Source organism: Falco naumanni, chromosome 3 (genome assembly GCF_017639655.2).
Source record: "Falco naumanni isolate bFalNau1 chromosome 3, bFalNau1.pat, whole genome shotgun sequence".
NCBI lineage: Eukaryota > Metazoa > Chordata > Aves > Falconiformes > Falconidae > Falco > Falco naumanni.
Window position 1 is genome coordinate 76,674,338 of NC_054056.1, and position 21,530 is coordinate 76,695,867.

A 21,530-nucleotide genomic window follows, 5' to 3' on the forward strand; every position below is an offset into this window, starting at 1 on the left:
AGAGAAGGTGATGAATGATGAGCATTGGTTGTCCAAGGAGTTGCAGGCAACAGCAGCTTTGTCACCTCTACCCCCTTCACAAACACCACTGGCTGAAAGTTAACCTGCAAAGACGGGTGTTTGTCCTTGCCTTTTAAGGCTCCTTCCCCAACATGTTGGATACAAAGTGATTTGAATAATGTAATTGATTTTGAACTAGCTCCTCAATGGTTTTAGACATAACTTGCCCTAAAATCAGTAGTGTCTCTACTTCTGAAAACCTGGACCCCACCTATGAAACACACTGAGAGTGCTTTACTATGAGTAATAGCTAAGTCCTAAGCAGGAATGAAGTGGGGAGTTCAAACACAGCTCAGCCGTGATCTCCCTGATTTTACAGACTCTTAGACCTTGCATGGTAAGAATGCAAAACACCATTAAAACACAAAGTCCAGGACTTGGACTTACGACACTTGATCCAAGAGCTGTTACCTACAGAAAAAAGTTAAATATGCTTACTCTCCATGATATGTTGGGATTAAAGTCTCAGGTTAGAGCAACAAATTCATATTATATTTGGTCCAATATCCTGATTTCAAGTGAAGAATCAGGTGGCGACCAGCATTGAGAGCATATGTGCTTGTTTCCTAGCAGCTGATTCCCTTAAGTCCCCACACGGCTTTTTAAATAGAGTTCCTAACAGTAATGGAAGTTTACAGTTGCTTTACATCTGGCGATAGTGTAGATTTTATTGGCAAAGACATTACTGTATTTAAATAGGGATTTCTTAGTATTGGTTTATTTTTATGTGTGACTATTATATTAAAAGAATCCTTACTGTGTGCTGTCAAACCCTTCCAATGCATGGTCATAAATGAAACAGGCAGAGATTAAGAGGTTACTACCCCTCACATGAAGCATAATTACTGACCACACGTCCATTTTAATTCATTGGACTGTAAAATAAAATCAAGGCGAAGACTTTAATCTATTTCACTTTCTTACTGAAACAGAGTAGGAAAGTATTCGTGATCAGTTACTATGTCTTTGCTGGGGAACGCTGATGACCTCCAAGTAAGGGGCAGTCTTTTCAAACCCTTCAGAATAGATTCCTTGTACCCATTCGGTCACTCACGGTGCTTAAATGTCAGCACTTTATGCAATATCTCTTCTCTTTTCAACACAAGGCTTCCCTTAAAGCATCCAGCCACACTTTAAATGCACACTTCGATATAATTTCTCCATTAAATATGAATGTTTAGCTATTATTAGCTAAAGCATTAAGCTCCAGCTGTCACTCTACAGAAAACGTTACGGATATGTGCTGTTGCCAGTACTTTCATTCTCTTCCTGTGCTTTTGTTGCTGCACTTGAAACATTTAATTAATAAAATCTAGGCCATCAGAGAAAACTGACAATACAAGATCTACTTTAATCAATCAGCTATTCACTGTAGTACATTATTGGCAAAGCATCCTCTGGGTCTTTTCTAAATGTCAAAGGATGCAACGTGAGGAAAGGACAAAGTTACCTAGGTCATTACCTGTGTATTTTCAGACTGGTGAAAAGTCTGTAGGATCCAACAGCATTGTACCTCTTTTTACTATTTTTTAAAACGAGCACCAGAATAGAAGAATAATGCCATACTGAGGTTCTACAAAAAGTACCAGAGAATGATGCAATGACTCAGTAAGACTGACTGAGGAAAGCTAATTGTCCCAAGGGAAGAGAACAGGTTTTCAAAGATAAAAGTAAGGTTTCCTTTTAGCTGAGCTCAAACAAAGTTTCTTGAATCTCCAAAGCCCTGAAATACTGTAGATCAGAAACATTACCAGAACATTTCTACATGAATCACTTGACACACCCTTCCTAATCTAAAGGCTTGTATTTTCTGCTCCCTGAGAAATCAGTTACCCCTTCATATTCTTTCAAGGAAACTAAAAAAAACTTAAGTCTTAACGGGCACAGCTGGACAGACAGATGCAAAAATCCCTTCCCTTCAGCACAGTACAGCTAACCAAGATTTACCCCATCATACACATTCTAAATGTTACTGAGATATTCTCAGTTCTCCTCTCCCTGTGCACCACCAACAATACCCTCCCGAAAAAACCCCAGCCATCCCAAAATCCTCAAAACCCTCTTCCTTTAAGACATCCAGGCAAGTAGATGATAGTGAAGTAAATAAAGCATGAGATTTTCTTCTTTAATCTTACCCATCAGGCAGTTAAACATCAGGCCTAAATTAGTTGTCTAGGCTTCATTTTTTTGTAAAGCAGCAGGAAAGCCAACACCAGAAAGGCAGACATGCCATCAATAGTTGTTTAACATAGGAAAAAATTAATCATCCTCTGAAAATACCTCTTTTTTGACCTATAAACTAGACCGCTAGCATGGACGATATATGCCTTGCGGTTGCATGACTACAGTTGGGTGAGCTGAATGCCCTTCACAAGGAATTTATTAACCTGAGAATACTGAAACAAGACAATCTTTTCTTCAAGATTTCTGTGGAAAAAGCAAAACACCGTCAAAATTCACATCTCCAACTCTAGTCCCAAGAAATAGCATGACCTTTTAAAACACAGTCAAGCCAGGTCTGTGCTGCAAGATGCTACTGACCACAGCTGTGCTGGTTAATAAAATGAACCAAAGAGAAGTGCCAGAGAATCTGGCTTTAGTACTGCCTCAGTTAGCACTGTTAAGCTACTAAGATATTGAAAATAGTTTGTTCACATTTAACAACAAACAGTGAAACACGGGGAGAGAGGGTCAGGGCCTCCAGTGCCTCATACAGCAGCTTCCCATGTCAAATTCTATCACCGGGATTTGGTAGCATTTCCCACACATCCCACACAGGTGTAAGAGGAATGTAATGAGATAAAGCAGTAAGAAATAACTGCTGATTGGTTTTTGCTCTTGGAATGTGGAAATAATATTTTTTTAATTAAAACAGGTACGTAAGTTGCAATATTCACAAATTAATAAAAAATGTCTTCAACAATTTTTTCCCCACTTCCTGGAGAATTTTTCAATATTTCAAATTTTGTTTGCAGCATCATATGTTTATTAGACTCAAACCTGCTTTCTTTCATAACTTCAAGCAGTTTCTTGAGTTATGGACAAAACACAATAATACAAATCCTTTTCCTGATGCATTAAACTCATATTTTACATTCGTACTTTCAGTCGTGAATGTAAATCTTACCACCCCCAAATTATGACACCTATGTAAATAGAATAGAAGCCACAATTTAGGCCTGAATCAATGACATATTGCTAATGAAACAGATACACAATGTACTACAAAATTATTGAAGAGGTGTGACTGGATTTTAGGGGTAGTTGTGCTGTGGAGGTCAGGGGTGAATTTCTATTCTTGTTGATCTTCTGAATGGCTCTTCTAGAAGCCATGCAGCATTCTGATCCAAAGCAAGACCTCCATACACGGTCTGATCCAGCTGAGGAAAAATCACTTCAAGGTGGAGCCCTGGCCATTTTATAACAGGGAACCAAATTTTTTCACCCTTCAAAGCTGACTTGTCTCCTCATGCTCAGGGTGAAGGGAACATTACCTTCTGTGACGTAGGAATATGAATGGTTTACAGGCAAGAGACTGTAAAACATCACTGCAGATAGCTCTAAAACATCAATAAAATCATATCTATTCTTTCCTTTTTGTTCGGTAAAAGTATGATAAGAAGTTTCTCCATCTGCTTTATGGCAGGAAAGCTCTATTCCTACACATACCTCAGGAACGAGTTGAATTTGTGCACAATTCAGATCTTCCCAAACCCTAGTCCATAAAGCTCATTGCTTTTCTGTGTGACTGATATTACACTGGACAATCACACTTCAGTCCAGATTTCCTAGTCTTATTTATGCTTCCATCAAAACCTTAACAAAGAGTAATCTTCCCTTTTAAATTTTTTTCTTTCCTTTTTTTTTTTTTTTTTTAAATAAAATTATCCTTTCATAGTAAGTTTCTTAACACGTATGTAACTAAGCATAAAGAAATCACCATTCTGAAAGAAGCTGTCTCTTGCAAATAAACATTTCTGGCTTTAAACTGTTTCTGTAGAATAATTTTGCTAAACCACATACCAATAATTAAATCATACAGGGAAAAAAGGTTCTGCTCTCCTTTTTTGGTTTGTTTTTTTTTTTTTTTCAGGAATTAATATTAAAATTATTAAAATTAAATAATAAAAATCATGCCATTTTGGAAACACAAATTATTATTATGAATAATAACCAGAATTCCTGCCTTGCATTAAATAATAAAAAAAAAAACTTAAAACAACTTGAATTCTATGTTGTCTTTTTTAAAATCCATCACTGGGAATCTATACTTGTTTCTCTTATACAATTAAAAGCTTCCAAAGACGTCATTAAATATTACACTAGGTATGAAGGACAGCCTTTCCTTCACCAATTAAAAATTCAGAACGGGTGTCCCGGACACTACCAAAGTTTACTGTCATTATGCACTTGAGACATTACAGTTGTCTGCCATGTAAAATTTGTATTTATTAATAATTTCAGCCGTCCTTGTCCTCATTCTTAATTTTGAAAATGCCTGGGCTTATTTTATAGTATCTTGGGCTCAGCTGGAGACTGGTGTCTAGTACTCCTAGGCAACAATTCAGACCTCATAGATAAGGATTTTATCTGCTTAATACCTTAAATTATAGCTGTTATAAAAATAAAAATCAAAGTACAGAAACAAACTGCCTTACCTTCACCAGTTCCGTATAACCAGTCTCCCTTGCTGTCCACCACGGCTGAGCTTTCAGTCCCTTGACATTGTAGAGGGAACGCTGCCAAACCGATGCAAAGTGACCTCTTTGGTATCCAAGTTCATACCATTTGTATGCCTAAAAGATCGCAGTTGTTAACAACCAAATCTGTATCAACCAAGCTCCCACAGAAAAAAAGTAACATGCTTTGTTGGCAAGACAACAGACTGTCTCTTTGGATGCTGGGGCTGTTCTTCCAATGTAATGTAGTAACAAACAGTTTAAAGGAACAAAAAAAACCCAACAAACAAACAAACCCCCCCCCCCCCCCCCCCCCAAAATACTGACAATCCCAAAATAGATCAGTTGGCCAAGACTCTCCAATCAGCATTAGCAAAATAGAATAATCTCACAATCATTCAGACCAAACATGGGTCAGTAATGTGGGCGCTGTCCTTGGACTTAGGAGATCCAACTGTTTCTTGTCTTGGACACCCTCGTCTTCTGTTTCAGTCCTCTACCTATGAATTAAACATGACTGCCTTCTGTTGCCAGTGGAGATGCTGTGATGATGAAAACACTGCTGACTGTGGGTCTAAACTGTTACTTCTTCATCTAATACATACATGTATTGAGTTTCTTCAAATATTTGTGGCCACACCAGACCTGATCACGTGGTAGAAACATATCGAGGTTAATACTAGACCTTTGCTTGTCTTACTCTCCCCTTTGCACAACTTGCTTTATTCCTGTACAGCAGCAAAACAAAGTCCTGCAAAGGAAGAAATTCGGATGCTTGGAAAGAAAACATCCAGCATGAGCAGGGCTGTGATGAACTGTATACAGAGAAGTTACAGGTAGCTGCCTCCCTCCTGTAGCAGCTGTAGCTGGTGCTACAGCTACAATGTTTCAGACAACAAGGGGGAAAAAAAAAAGCAAACACAAAAGGATATGACAGGACAGCTAAGTAGGGAGATAGAAGGATAAGAAGTCCAGAGCAGGGGGACTGAGGCAGGCACCAATCCCTGCCTTGAACAAAAACTGTCCAAACCCTTCTTTACTCGGGTCATGCAGAGTCCCTCTCTAGCTATCAGCGCTTGAAATTCACTCCCTCCCAAGCCTGCAACCCATCTGATTCACTTTCACTTAAGTGTCACTCATCCAGACTTCAACCATGTTCTCACACTCCTCCACCTGACCCAATATTGACTCTTACCTCACTGCACATAAAATAGCTTAGAATTTCCCCTTTGTGCTTCCACTTAACATTACTCCCCCCACACCTTACCACTGGCTGCCTTCCCTGGCTGTGCCCACCTTCTTGCCAAGTCCTGCTCAAAAAACCCAAACCCTCCACTTTTCTTTCCAGCAGGAGTATGGAATATCTGGATAAGATGAACACTGCCCAGTAGCATTCTGGTATGGTAGTTTCCCTGCAGGACTAACTATTTAAATTGTTATTTGTTTTTCAAAAAGAGTCATTTTAACTCATGAGCATATGACAGTTGTCCATCAATCTGTCCACACGTGACATGAAGGCTAAACCAAAAGACTTATTGAGACAAAACCAACAGTACTAACTCTTAAGCTAAAGAAGACTCATTTTATGTATGGGGTCTAACGGAAAGAAAAAACACACAATTAAACAAACACATCTCTAGGACAAGAATTCAACAGCCGACCATATATGAGCTTTCACCTTCTTTCCCTAGAGAAGCCCTGTAAAATTGTGTATGGGTCAAAAAAAAAAAAAAAAAAAAAAAAAAAATTATATATTAGCTTTGGGTAATACACAGTGTATCTTTACATTCTGATGTTATCTTGGTTAGGTCTCTAAAATGGAAGCATTATGATTTATAACATCTGTCCCCCAAGATGTAAGTTGTGATAGCAGTGGGATATCAATAGCTTAGTCGTGCTGACTGCCTGCATTCATTTGCAACGTCTGGAGTTAGCCCAGGTGATCAAGGGGATGAATGACTTGTTTCAGCCAGTGACTGATGAGTGTGAATGTTGCTGTTCTTTAAGATCCATCAGCTATAATCACGATGTATAATACTGTTAACGCTTATCTATTAGAAGAATTGTGCTATGAGGTTGTCTTTGACAGAGCGGAGCAGGGTTAGGGTGCCTCGCTCATCCTTTCCAGTTCTGAGTTTCCATGACAAACCTTTCTTTTTAACATGCAGAACTTGGCAGTGGAAAGACCAAATAATAACCACTATATTATTCAGAAGATCTACAACAGTGTATCTTCTTTTCCAGGAAAGAAATTGTTTGAGATTAATTCAGTTTATACATTCTGTGTGAAGAGCAATTTGTTCTATAATACCTTCCAGTTTTAATTTGTCTTTTTTAAGTCTATTTGTCATTGTATCAAATTATTGTTGGAAAGGGCATACTCAACACTGTTCACCTAACGCTTACCACACCACGTTCATAATTCCTAATTTAGCTCTAATAGATGAATATCTACCTTCAACAAACTTTCAGTGACAGCAATTTCACATGTTCCTTAAATATTGATCGGTTTCCTTGATTAAATCTTGAAGTTCAGCAAGTCTGGCAAGGGCAGCGAGAAAAATTCAGCTTAACATTGGACTTTCCACTGCTAAATTTAAGTCTCCTCTATCCCAAGAACTTCATTTGTCATTAATTAAAACTTTTTCTACAGCAGATTTGACCATTAATTCCATAAACATTAACACATAATTATCCTGGGGATTGGGATGATGTACGTTAATTACATCTGTGTGGTATCTTTAGTCAAACATTGTAATGAAGATGCTCTACACTCCACCATTCAACCCAGAATATCCCACAGAAGCATACAGGGATTTCCTTTTTGGTTTTCTGTTGAGAGAAGGACAGAGAGTAAGACAGAAAAAGAGAGTAGAAGAACATTCTGAGTGTGTATACGCACATGTGTGCATGTGTTTAAGTGTAAAATGAGGCCAACTAATTCTTACTTGTAAATGAACTTCTAGGTTAAAAAAAAAACCTCATTGGAAGGATATTTCAGAGAAGGCAATCTAACTTAAAAAAATTCAGGTATTATTACATTTCAATGTTCTAGGTCTACCACATGTATAAAGTATTTTAATAAAAGTTCCATGATTTATAAAAAATAAAGCTAACCTGATGAATTAGGCTTGAGAAAGATCGCACAGATCGGCTCCATTATAGTCCACCTGCCTACAGATCATATTGGAGAACCGCCTACTGACTGGGCCAAGGTACTCAAGAGGGTCAGCATTCTTTATAGTATTTTTGGTACAAATATTTCAGACATATTACAAGATAACTAATTAAAAAACAGTGACTTAGTGATTTTGATAGCTATTTCCATTATGCTTTTTTATTCTTATTCTTTTCACATTTCCTACCTAGGAAGTTGCATGGGGGTTTTTGTTGTTGTTTTTAAATTCACGCCCTTAGTAAAATTCATTACTAGTAAGTATTCAACAAAAGCCCTTTGCTCCCCCCTACCATAACAGTAGTGTTAATTCATGCTTTTAAATGAAATTTTGTTTTAAATTAACAAATTAGAAACACTTATGGCTTCCAGTGGCATATGATTATGTTTGCTGGGCACACAACAGATTTCTTGCACAAATTTCTTCTTTTCTGATCTGTTTGCTAATTATTGAACAAATACCATAAAACAGGTCACACATTCAGTCCCCTCACGGTCCACGGTCTTCTTTTATCAGATACTCATTGGTGCTTAAGGTCACTTTGGGAAAGAAGGTAGGTTTACAAAACACAATTACACCAGAGCTACGAGAGAACTTTTATACAGTGATATGCATGTAACTGTTGTTGGGGTTTTTTTAACTCTGGATAAAATCTTTGTTGCAAGTGGTAGAAGCATAAAACAGACTCTAAAAACACCTTCATTGAATTTTTGAAAAAATTTTGATCCCTTAGCTCCAATTGCCCCATGCAAGCTTCAAATATTTAGCTCAGTTCTAAAGCAAGGGATGCTAAGAAATTGTATTGCCATCCAATGGCAGATTTTTTTTGCTGTTGCTCATCTTGACCTCTACACACATATGCTGGATTGTTGTTGCAATGGAACCACTCATGTTTTCCACACTGTGCCTATCATTAAAGGTTTTTCTGGATTTTGCAGTCTTTCAGAGGTTTAGACTTTAAAGCAAGAACATATTAAATGCATACGTCTTTGTCTCCCATTCTCTGCAAGGCATCACCCAGATGAAAATAAAAGCGTCCATCATTTGTGCCAGGGTCACCAGACTCAAGTCCTTCCTTAAAAAAAAGCCAAATAAATAAAAATACAATACTTCAGTAAAAAAACATTAAGAAGTGTTATCAGTTTTCCAAATCCCATGGCCTCTCCCCCCAGATCCCCCAAGACAGAGGTGTATTCAGAAATGGACATTTGCCCCTGACCCTATAAATACACACGCAAGCATTTTAGAAAGCTGGATGAAGGTTTTATTTTGTGGTATTTTCTCCCCAAACACTCAGAAGTATACACAAGCCCTCTTTGGATCTTTCAAGAACTTTAAGTTTGCACATACTGCCAACCTCAAAACAATTTGAGTCTCACAGCTGTGTACTTAGGGTAACCACTAATAAAACAAATACTTCGATGTTTAAGAATTGATGAGCCTCAACGCATAAGTTTATCCCAGTTCATAGGCAGTGATATAGCAATATAATCAAACAAGTAGCTTGAACTGTGACTTGTAATTAGTATGCTTTTAGCTTGACACATTTTATATATTCCATTTTTTACTGGTAAAACATTTACTGTAGGTAAGAAAAGAAAAATACCTTTAGGTAGGGTATGCTCTCTGCTATCTTGTTTTCTGCCTTCAGGATGAAGCCATAATGTACTTTGGCAAAGCCATCATTTGGAGCCAGGCTTAGAACCTGTTTGAAAGCAAATTAATTAAGTATGCACATATGGATTACGCAAATTAATAAACCTGTGCACATATTACTGTTTAGTGATGCAATGAGATCTTCTTCCATCACCGACTCAGATAAATACTTGGCTGTACTTTCTTTTTCCTATTCACTTTTGAACTTCTCCAGAAAAGCCTATTACAAGCCAAACTCCAAAGTCTCAGAAGTAAAATTATTCCAACTAAATTATCTTTTTTTTTCCTTCTCTTTTCTCTCTTTTAAATTACTTTATTTTTCAGTTGTCTGTGCTTCTCCACCCTCTCTCTTGAGGTACAGCATGCTACATTACCGAATTAACATCATTCATTAACAAAAGTTACCTATCCCAGGTTTGACTAATCTGAAGGAAGGAAGCTGCTCTTGAAAAAGTCTACAGCACAGTCAGGGGAAGCATCGTGTAGAAATATACCTGAAATAGTTTAAAATTAGATAGGTTTCTACTCGTGGCAAACTAGTCTTAGAAAGAGAAAATATACTCTCCTGCAAAACATAATGACCGCAATTTAGAAAGATGCTGTAAAATAGAGCCTGCATCATTCAATGGGACTGTGCAAACCCTGAAACACAAAGGGCATTTGCAGCATAATGGTAAACCGGAGTGCTCTCTGGAAGAGCTTTCCAGGCCAGGAGAAAGAAGGTAACGCAAGGTCTAATGCAGTAGTGATTCAATGTGCTTTCACACTAGAAGGTGCGATGGATAAATTATTCTTTTATAGTTGAACACTGCACTCTTTGACCCAGACCAAGTGTGCTAAATTATGCTAAAAGATTTTATATCCTGAACAAGATTCGAATAATGTACTCAGTGATAACGTGATAACCTAGCTTAATTTTGGCAGAATGGAAAACTCAGACAAATATCCAGAAGTGCGGGACTGTGCAAGAGAAAGATTTGTGAGTACAGGGACAGCTGTAGGAAAGGATCAGTGTATGGGGGAGTGTTCCGGGGAAAGGAGGTGTGAAGGTGGCTGGCGTGAGTTCTGAAACATATAACCCCAACATTACTGAGACAACTTAAGTGCATTTGTTCTGCCTCAGCCAAGGGGGACATTAGAGAATGTCTGGATCTACTTTCCACCTCCATGCTTCTATGATGTATATACTCAGTATCGTTTGTAGCTGTATATGATACCAATCACAGTCTAGTTAATCTTGTTACACCTCTTCTCTCCCCAAAACAAGGGTGGACGGTCTTATCGGGAGAGAACCCCCGTCTGTGAGGATGGTCACGGGAGCCTGGCAGTCAGTGCGCTACAGAGGCTGATACCTGCTGAATGCCTAGCGCAGCCGCTAAGTACAAAACAATGGACAGATGAGCAACTTCTCTTGTCTAAATCCATTTCTGAAGCCACTAGGCTTATGCCATGGATAAAATGTCTGCATACATTATAGCCACTTCCCTCTGCCTTTTCCAGTCACTGTCTAACCTAATTTTTCAATCAAAATAATTACAAGCAAAACCATAACAAGTTCTCTGGGCCAATTTCTCTGCCTTTTCAAACCCCATTATGTACAAACCATATCTAAGCAAAACCAAAATCAGTGCAATGTGGGCATAAAATGAGTGAGTTAAAAATATCAGTATTTCACTTCTTTTTGCAGAAAAGAGCTACTATGAAGGAAGAGTCAGTTTGAGATCCAGTGTGAAGTCCATAATATGACATACTATTAGCACAAAGTGAACCTGGCAAGTCATAGTGAAGATGAGCTTAATGCCCAGTATAAGAACACACCACCACCTTATGCATCTTACATGCCTTTTAACTATAGCATTCTGTGGATAATTATTTTGAACCAAGAATCTGTACCTGCAGGGTGAAATAAAATGACTGACAGAAATATTTATTAGCCATATAATTTCATTACTGTTCCTTTAACTATAGGATAAAGCTATCTGATTAATTAAGACAGAATAGAATTTTCTGTATTATGGTTCATTTAAACTACGCCGAGTTGCATTAAGACATGATCTACATTCAGAGCCCCTAAAGAGAAGTGAAGAGATACAATCAGCAGAAATTACACTGGAAGTATTTAATGTAAATTGTATTATGCTGTTGCTGTTGCTGCATGCAATATTAATTATGTTTAGAAATAAGTTTTACTAAACTGCTCATAGTCCATTAAATATTAATCATGAATATAGAAATTAACCTCTGGGGCTATCAATGGCTAATTAGCCAGGGAAGAGTACTGTGTTAATGTGGATATTCTGCTTTTGGTACCTGAGATAGCTTAGAGCTGGCTTATGTGTGTCTGCATAATGCACTGAGCCATGCAGACATGCCTCAGCATGGCAGGCAGGAAAAGTGCTATTAGCAGAGTAACCGGTCTTATAAAGTTCTCTCCCCCTGTATCTTACCGTAATCTGTAGATCTTTGAAAACAAAAATAGCTCTAAATTCTGCTAGGACTACTTTTAACGTTACGTTTTTGTGTCCCTAAGTGTAATGTTCAAAAGCAAATGCTTTAATATTAGCAGCAAAACTGAAATCCTCTCCAGTTGGACACCATTTTCCATCTGTGGTTCAGCATAAATTCTGGCAAATGCATAACAGGAAAGTGTATTTCATGCTGGTTAGACTATACTACACTACAGCTGTAATTACAAAACTCTCTTGATCGGAAGTTCAGTGTTTATACACATTGCTTCTGTAGCTAAAAGAAGGAACATATCCTATTTAAGATTTACAAAATAAAAATGTGACTAACACTTCAACAGCTGCTAAGACATAATAAACTTGGACTGGAAAATAATAATTGAATGAAAAATAATAATTGAATGAAAAATAAATAAAGTAGCTATTAAATGTAAAGCAGGAAGATTTAATACACTCCTTGGGCATCTATTCAGTTCTTGGAGATGATGCAAGGTAGTCAGTCTGGTCTGAAATGGTACAGACATTAATCCCAATGTAGGGGACAGTGTCTGTGAAGGGTCTAGCTGGTTCCATGTGCTCAACACAGACTGATAACACTAACGTAAGATCAAAATGTTACAGCAGGAAGCAAAGAAGGACATGGGTACCTTTGCCCAAAAGTCTAGCAGATTCCCAGAAAATGGGAAATTTGGAGTCCAGATTCTCCTATACAGGAGTGTTCAACTGCTTGGGAACTTGCCTGAGGAGCAGAAACAAGTACCACGTACACAAGAAATTAGACAACCATGAAGAAAAGAATGGGAACTAAGGGGAATCAGCAAAAAGCGGAGCCTGTAGTCAAACAAGGGAAATGTTCTCTTGGGGATGCGTCCTGCCCTCTGCTCTCCCTTCCTAGGTATCCATGCCTTCTGCATTAAAGAACCCTTGAATAAAATGTATGAACATCCTTACAGTGGGAACCTGAACCCAAGATTCAAAAATACTGGAGGCATCTACTGTGCAGCACTGAGTTCACACTCTGTCTGTGCTCCCTCATGTTTTTCTATAAAATGATTGATTTGTGCTACACTAGTGAGAAAGATTTGATCCCACTACAGAAGTTTCCCAGGCTTTTCAAAAATCATGGGAAGAGGAAGATGTCTTCTGCAGGCCCACAGAATCACTCTTCATGGTTTGGCCCCTCTCTTTATTGACTACGCACAGAACCTCAGCACCTATGATAGGAACTCCAAACCATATGCCAATCACTTTTTAAATATGCATTGCAACAGATGAGCGAAGCCCTCTAGAGCAGACCATATGGCACCTAAGCAATCTGCCCAAAATCATGTAAGCAGCCTTCAGTATACAAAGAATAAAAGCAGGTACACATGAGATTCTCCCTGTTTCTTTGGCTAAGTTTCCTTTCTTAAAATTCTTCATGTAAATTTATCCCGAATTACAACAAAGAGAAAAAAAATCACATTGCTGTGTTGCAATTCAGCCGAGGACTAGCCAGAAATTGGACAAAACCAACACGATTTTTAAAAAGAATAAATCCAACTCCTTTTAAAAGGTATTTATTTGTTGCTCTTTTACAAGGACAGAACATCACTATGATCTTTTCTATTTCAGTAGTTAGCGAACTGCAAAACAGAGTAATTACACTGGATAAAGTCTATGGAAGCATGGAAAATAATATATTAAAACCAGGCCAGATCTTATTTTGCGTATCTGTTCTTAATCAGAGCATTATACACTTCTGAAGTATATGAAACTCAATATCAAAGGAATTATATAACAAACTCATTACCTTCTTCCATTTATAAGAAGTCCTGTGATTACTGATACTGAGAAATTCTAACAACTATATTGTTTGCAGCAAAATACTGAAAAATTGCAAAGGAAAATCTTGCCCAAAAGGAGTATGCTTTTGAGTTCCTTGCAGCCTGAGAAGCATGTTTGGTTAATATATTCTATCTTTAAAAGCTGATGTTTCCAATCCTCTGAGAAATTCTGTAGGCAGGCCAAAAATTATCAAACAGAAATGTTTTATGGAGGAACCTACAAAGTAGCCAAAGTAGCAAAGCAAACACGATTCTCACAATATCTGACTACCAATGGAACCTGAGAGAAAAAAAAAGATGGTATTACAAGGGTTTGGCTCCTCCTTCTAACCATGATGTTGAACATTCTCCTTCTCTTTGAGAAACGACCCGAGATGAAAATTCCCTCAGACTCCCAGATGCGGGCGATGGAAAACTGGGCCTTTATTCTGATGGAAAACTGGGCCTTTATTCTCAGGAAATGGCACCAATCATGCCGACTCATCTTCAGTCTACATAACTACCCAATTACTGTACCACACCTGTAATTAACAAGCACTGCAACATGTGGGCCAACATCAACATGATCATCTCTGAGCAGGTGCTGACAGCTTGTGCTCTACCAGTAATGCCAAGCTCCACATCTGTCAGAATTTTCCAGATGTTAACAGGGTTTCTAGGTCACAGGAGCAGAGTGGTGGTCCTTCCTGGCAGTGAAGTTTCCCCAGCCTGATAACCATAGTATTATATAGGGAGATAACTCCAATGAACAGTTCACACTACAAGCATCATGAAAGAAAAACAGAATTTAGGCTGCCTGTAAAAATCATGAAAAACCCAAGGTTAAATAGCTGTGTGAGTACGGAACTGCTTCATCACACAATTAGAGACAGTGTTGCTGTAAAGAAACAGGCTTACTTCTCCTCTCCTTGTCTTGTGGAAAAGACATCCTTTTTTGTACTGTGCATTACATCTATACGATTTGTCAATGTGTTCCAAACCTGGCTACCAGAAGGTGTAAGAAAACCAAATACTATTAAGCATATGAAAAACATCTGCATTTCTCTATGAGGAAAAACATTTAGTATGACAACATCATGAAACCTGAATTAAAATTAGAATATAATTAAGAACTGCACTAGAAAAAAAAATCGTATCTATATTAACCCTTCATAACCCGACATGCAAAATGTTTAACAACTAACAAAGTTAAAAGCAAGCAAACTTTAGAATGAACATATGAATGCAAATAGTTATTTTACTTGGCTGGAATGGAAACTCACCTCTTCGTATACTTTCTTGGCATTGCTGTTATCTCCTATCAAGAGGTAACCAACACCAAGGTCATTCTTGAATGAAGTATCACTGGGAAACAGCTGAACTAATTTCTGTAGAGTAACCAGGGAACCTCTCATGCGACCTAATTCGATGAAACAAGACTTAATTACATTATGAGTAACATTAATACGAGTAACACTAGTAAGACGCTTACACAACATCGAAGAAAACCCAAATCAGAGCCAAGTGGTCCACTTTCATGAACGATCAAGAAGCAGGACTTGGACAAAAAAATGTGTGCAGACAGTACATGCAGCTGCTTGGTTGTCACCGGGGGTGCAGCCGTGCAAGGAAATCGCTGCGAACGCGTGTGATGCAGTGTTATGGTAGCCTCTAGTGGAGAACCCTTCGCAGTGTAGCAGAAATATTTAAGCTTCCGTTACTCTCATACACAAATGTCAAAAGTACTTAACAAAACTAGGCAAACATATCAAAATAAACTTAGCCTTAATTGATGGAGTAATTAAATGCATTTCTAGTGTTAGGCAACGGTGCTAGTATGTTTCCATTATGAAATTAATCATGCTTTATGTGCTTAAAATTAAGTATATTCCTTGACTTCCTGGACGAGGTCTTGCTGAGAAACAGCAAGGTCAAAACAAGTTGATACTAAAATCCTGCTCATGGGAACAGAACACTTTTCTCCACCAAAGTCGACTGTGCCTCATACTTATGAGCATTTCCCATCCATCACAGAACTGAGATCTAAACTTTCAGATGTTATCCCTGAGCTCAGTTCCATTCTTCTCTGTGTTTACGTAAAGTTTATTCTGGGTATGTTTACTTTGTGCATGCCATCAATTTCCTCATGATTTCCCTCAGCTTCAGCAGAAAAAGAACACTTTCTTCTTTCTCTGACAATAAAAATTTTTGACCACCTCCCATAGCTTCTCATAGCCCCCAGTGTGCTGTTGTCAACAGCCACTATTATCATACAAGGAATTCAAAGAATTTTAAAATATTTTTTCAAAAGCAATTAAGAGGTTGGGAACACAAGTCCTACCAAAAATTCCATAGAATCAGCACTTTTAATTCCTTAGCAATCTTTTGAAAGTCTTGCTCACACAACCTCCACAATTTTTACATCACCCTCAAATCTTACCAAGAAACTGCTGTCTGTCTGCTTCTCGTTTCAAGCTCAGTTTTATCAGATCTGAAGGGACATTTGGCAGACTAACCACCTCATCATAGGTGTTGATAGCTTTTTGCAGCATCTCATTACTTCTCATTTTCTCAGCTAAGTCATCTTCAGACTAGAAAGAATCAAAAAAACATTACTAGAACACATATAATCCATTAGTCTTAAAAATAACTTTGTTTTCTTAAAAGGCAAACTGCAATTGTTAGAATATGGGAATAATTTAAGAATTATCTTCACTCTATGTAATTTTGGCATAACAATGAAACACTGATTTGGTTGTTCTTTATGGTAAGGCAGATTAGAATTACTGTTAATTCTTGTTTCCTGCCAACTGTCTGAAAGTATAAGCAGGAGAAGATTTTTATCTAAAACATACATTAGAACAGATTTCATTTGTAGAATTCATAATTTCTGCTTTGGAAAATAAATTAAACCATCTGTTTTAATAATAATACAGACAAAATGTAAATTGTTGCCTATGGTTTATTTGCATACCAAGCCTCACACTGGCAGCAACACACAGATCAAAACACACAATAAACAATTCTTTCTTATATTCTCGCACAAATTTATTCATACTCTTTCTTAGAAAGCTAATTAGGAATCAGCTTTACTCTTGCATATGTTGATAGAATATCTACCCTACGACTCCTGCAGAACTTAAAAGTTTGTTCATCAAGTTCAGGAACAAACCGAAGGATACGAGATCTCTACTGTAAAATTACAGCTTCGGTGAAGCTAATGGAAGCTACAGCAGATTTCACATGTGGTATGGAATTTTCATAATTTGTTTCCACAGCTGAAAAAAATAAGATTATATCTCAAATGCTGAATTTTTAAAGCATTACTTTTAATTAGTTATACCAACATGCATTTTCAGGTGTTTCATGCATTCTTCCCAGATACTTCTGTTTTTATTGGCTTACGTTCTTTCTTAAGTCAATTAGCAGAGTGAGGTGTAGATGCACTGCAAGCACTGCAGGTGCAGCAGCTCTTATTGATCTATATAAACTCACTGCTGTATCAATCACACACATTAAATGAAACTGCTTCAACTGTGTTAGGTGTATATGTTGTAGTAAGTATCTGGAATCGTTTTGCACTAGCCCTTTACCTTTTTCCTTGAGCTACTTTAAATTTGAGTATGGGAAATACTAAACAATATGGTTACTCAGCCAAACAGCTGATCAGACAGCTTTCAAAGGTAACTTCAGAAACCAGTTTTAAGCAGTAATTTCTTTTTCTGGTGTGCATTCACTAGGAAATTTGTTTTTCCTTTTTTTGAGGGAATAGCAGGGCCAAGAATAGTAAAAGATAAAAAAAAAAAGAGGCGGTAAAAATTGTCAACATAAAATCTGCATAAATTCATCAGTATAGATGCTATAAATCCTATAAGAAGGTTTGAGACCTATCTACTGTTCTTTTCAGCCTTGAAAGTCGTTAACAATTTCTGTGGAATATCCTTCACCCGGCCTAAGAGTAGCTCCAGAAATCAAATCAGGAATTGCTCATATTTCTGAAAACCACTTTAACTATGAAATCTTTTGCAGAATTTTGGAGAAAACAGTTGCCTTTTAAAGCTACTAAAAGATCCAGAAAAATGAATCCTCATGTCTTATTAGAAACTGAATCTACAAAATTAGATGTAATGCTGGTTCATAGAAATGGAGAAGCACACTCTTACAGTGAATTTCTGGCCTTTACCCTTACCCTTCTCTGCAGTTTTACCTTTAGTTAGTGATGAAAAACAGCAAATTTGAACATGTCATGTTGGCATAAATACTCATTTGAAAGTAATGCTATGTTACAATGTAAATCCTAAGAACAATCCATCTGTCAGTGAAGCCCATGATTTTCCCATTCATGCAAACAGCTTCAACTTATAGATACTGGACTCAAGAAAGCTGTCATTTGTCATAATGAGTAAAAAGACTACTATGAGCCTAAGAAAGGCTACTGAAAATGGAAATGAATTTATAGTTGTTTTTATACAATCCCAGGAAATGTTATGACTTCAGATCATGGTCTCTATGACCTTTTAAGTATTACTAAAGTAGTAGGTGGTGACTATAAATTGGAACGGGACAAATGAAATCGTGTCACTGAGTGGGGAATTCTGAAAGAGAATAAGCTTCACAGCTGGCTTCAGTGATCTGCCGTCCTCCCTAAAAGCAGTGAGCTAATGAGGAGGCAGGAAGCCTATTCTCTTAGATATAACAAGCAGTTTCATAAAAAAAAGTAAATATTAAAAGTGTAACTTAACAGAGTTGAGTCCATTACCTGTATGAACCAAAGTGGTCTCCTACCATAAGAAGGCAAATAGCTCAGCAGATTGTCCCTCACACAGAGCACTGAAGTATTTGGTCTGCTGTGTATCAAGTGCTTGTGTGGGAGTTTTTTGGATAATCATGGCCTTGGTTTTAGCATGACTATTATTAACCAAGTGAAAACTGGTTGTGACTCCAATTCAAGCACCTCATTAATTGTGTAACAGCCTAATTTCCTTCTACAGAGAAGGCTTCACTTTACGCATCTTGTATGAGTAAAGCATGAGTTCAAGCAGTCTTTTATTACACCTAATGCAGTGGGATTATCCTACTATTTACAAAAAATACAAGGATTATTCTATTCTGAGACATCTCAACACAGCTCAAAATTATTATGAACAAAGAGCTTATTTTCTGATGCTTTTTTTTTTTTTTTTTTTGAGGGAACACCTGAAACACAACTCACTCCACATGAACAAAACCCCAACTACTCAGTTCCTTTAACATTCTCTCTCTATAAAAACTCAAAATCCTCTTCCCTATTGCCACTAAGCAAAAAGCAGCCTTTAGCCCTGAGCTGACTGATGCTTTGATGTACCAGCTGCAGCGAACAGTATGTAATAGCCAGGTTCTGCCTATTGCCCCTGCAGTTGGGATTTATCTCCTATCATTTGTCTGACAGTTTTCATGAGATCTACAGGACATATTTTAGTTTTGTGTTATTTACAATACTTCCCACTAAAGTTAGAGAAAAGCTCCCAAAGTAACTGGGGAAGGACAGGGTCAATGAATACTACAATGCTGCTTAGTTTTATATCCTTTTTCCTAGGACTTCTTGTTCAAATGGCATAAAGAGGAAAAGAATTTGTTTTGATGATGACGGATTGGGAAACATTTAATCATTTTATATGTGTTCTGGTAGAAAGGCATGTGGTGCTAGGAGTGGGGATGGGGATATTTTCACAATGATCTAAAAAAAAGGAAACAAACCAAAGCCACCAAACCCTACATGTGTGCTAGCTACCTGCAATGACATAGTTATCTTCTGATAGCTGTTATCTAATGGTTGGACTCGATTCTTAGAGGTCTTTTCCAACCTAAGTGATTCTATGAATGAAAGAGATACAATATGACAGATCACATAATTCTTTTTTCCCTAGGTAACATCCATAAAATTATAAATAAAGTCTGACTGGGGTTTAGAACTCTATTGTTAAAAAAGGTTTATTTCATCTTTTTAAACATTTATGGCTTATTTTAGTACCTGTGCTTTCCCGTATCTTGCTCGAGGACTCTGTGGATATTGATTCACTAATGCTTCAAAGGCCCTTAGAGCTTCTTCAACTTTTCCCTGGAAAGTGGAGATACTTATCAGCAATTCTATCTAATAAAAATGCTGAAGGATGCATGACCTAATACATTAGTTTCCCCAATTTAAAAACAAAAAGAAAAGAAAAAATGCAGACTGAATCAACAGTTTTCGGTCATTTTTTTTGGTGGCATTGCCTGCTTATTTAAGAGAAATTAATTGTCATTATTTATGAAACAATATTATCTACTTTCCATGGTTAAAGTGAATAGCTTTGGTTTTATTTTACTCACTTTGCCTTTGCTGACTTGAAAAAATGTTGAGATGACAATAACCTGTTATTGCTAATAACAAAATCCAAACTGGATGTAACAAAGAATATAAAGGAAGTTCTAGACATACGCAGAAATTTCTTCTCTGCATACCTCACATATTGAACAGTACGGTAACTATAGTTTTTCTCGGGGAAATACTGTAGACTCATCCACACTGTATGGCTGTTTCCTCCAAACGTTTTGCACAACCATGTCCCTCAGGACACCTTATGCGCCCTGTGTCTCTTCCCTGTTGCATACAAAGCCCAAATGTAACTATGGCATTCCCATGATTGATGCTGATTAGCAAGTAGGGACAGAAGTTGAGAAGAACCAGCTGCACCATTAAGCAGGAGCTAAGCACTGATTGGCAAAATCTGGCACCAGATCTTGCTGCCACTTCCAGCTCTTACAGCTTTATAAATATGAGTGGACTGTTATACACAACTGTTTTGCTGTCTTCAAGTATTACATATGCCTGGTTTGTTACTAATTTCATATGCAGACAAGCATGATCGTCTGCAACTCGGCAAAAGACACAGGCAGGAAAATCTGAGTCAGTCAACTGACCCCATAGGCTCACCAAAACTTTCTGTTATATCGTTCTCTGATCAACCAATTGTTTAAGCAATAAAAAGCATGAAAATGCTTTCTATTTTTGTATTTTAACATATAAAGAAGGCTCCTAGTGAAGAGCAGCAGCAGTGGCAGCCGGAGGTTAGCGCTCTCTATGTAGTAGCCCTCGAAGCCCCATCACAGACCTACAGGAACTCTGGGGCTGCACAGATGGCAAGGTAAAGCTCAAACTGCACAGTCAGTCTTCTGAAAATCAAGAATAATCCTACACCTGCAATGATGAAGATAATTTTTATTGTACTATACTGAGGATAGCGTATCTTGAATCCAGGGTACAACAAAGACCTGTAGTTCTTCTCCATGCGCTAGGACTGTCTGTGAAGCATAACAGAGTTTTTACAAGATTTACATCCAAAAGACTTAAGGACTCTCATTTTTAATGGTCACATAGTCTTGCTTTGCTATTTAACCTCACATCTGGAAAAGGGCCATCTCTGCAGAGGTCTTGTTTTATGAAACATTCCAATGAAAAAATAAAATTAGAAGTTATCAGAGGAGTGACTGAAGAGCTTTTGTTTATTGTTGGGTTTGTTTGTTTGTTTTTCATAGCCAAGTTATTGAATTCAGAACTACCAAAATTGACTGATTGATGCTGAGGTCTTGCAGCCACTGATGAGAAGCAGGAACATCTGCTTCATGCTCTAAACAGCTGTATGGGAGGACAGACACTCAGAGAATCCCACA

The 21,530-nt window shown here is 37.6% G+C and overlaps 1 protein-coding gene across 10 annotated transcripts in view; it reads right to left on the reverse strand.

Annotated features, from left to right (window-relative positions):
* The window catches only part of ASPH (aspartate beta-hydroxylase), a 123,709-nt gene that overhangs the window by 26,477 nt on the left and 75,702 nt on the right, over positions 1-21,530 (reverse strand). For all 10 annotated transcript variants that reach the window (XM_040588679.1, XM_040588685.1, XM_040588684.1 and 7 more), the window contains 6 exons: positions 19,852-19,938; positions 16,282-16,432; positions 15,125-15,261; positions 9,522-9,620; positions 8,901-8,990; positions 4,719-4,856 (listed from right to left, as the gene is read on the reverse strand). In XM_040588679.1, coding sequence (XP_040444613.1) covers positions 4,719-4,856; positions 8,901-8,990; positions 9,522-9,620; positions 15,125-15,261; positions 16,282-16,432; positions 19,852-19,938 — 702 coding nt within the window. The remainder of the gene's footprint in view (positions 1-4,718; positions 4,857-8,900; positions 8,991-9,521; positions 9,621-15,124; positions 15,262-16,281; positions 16,433-19,851; positions 19,939-21,530) is intronic.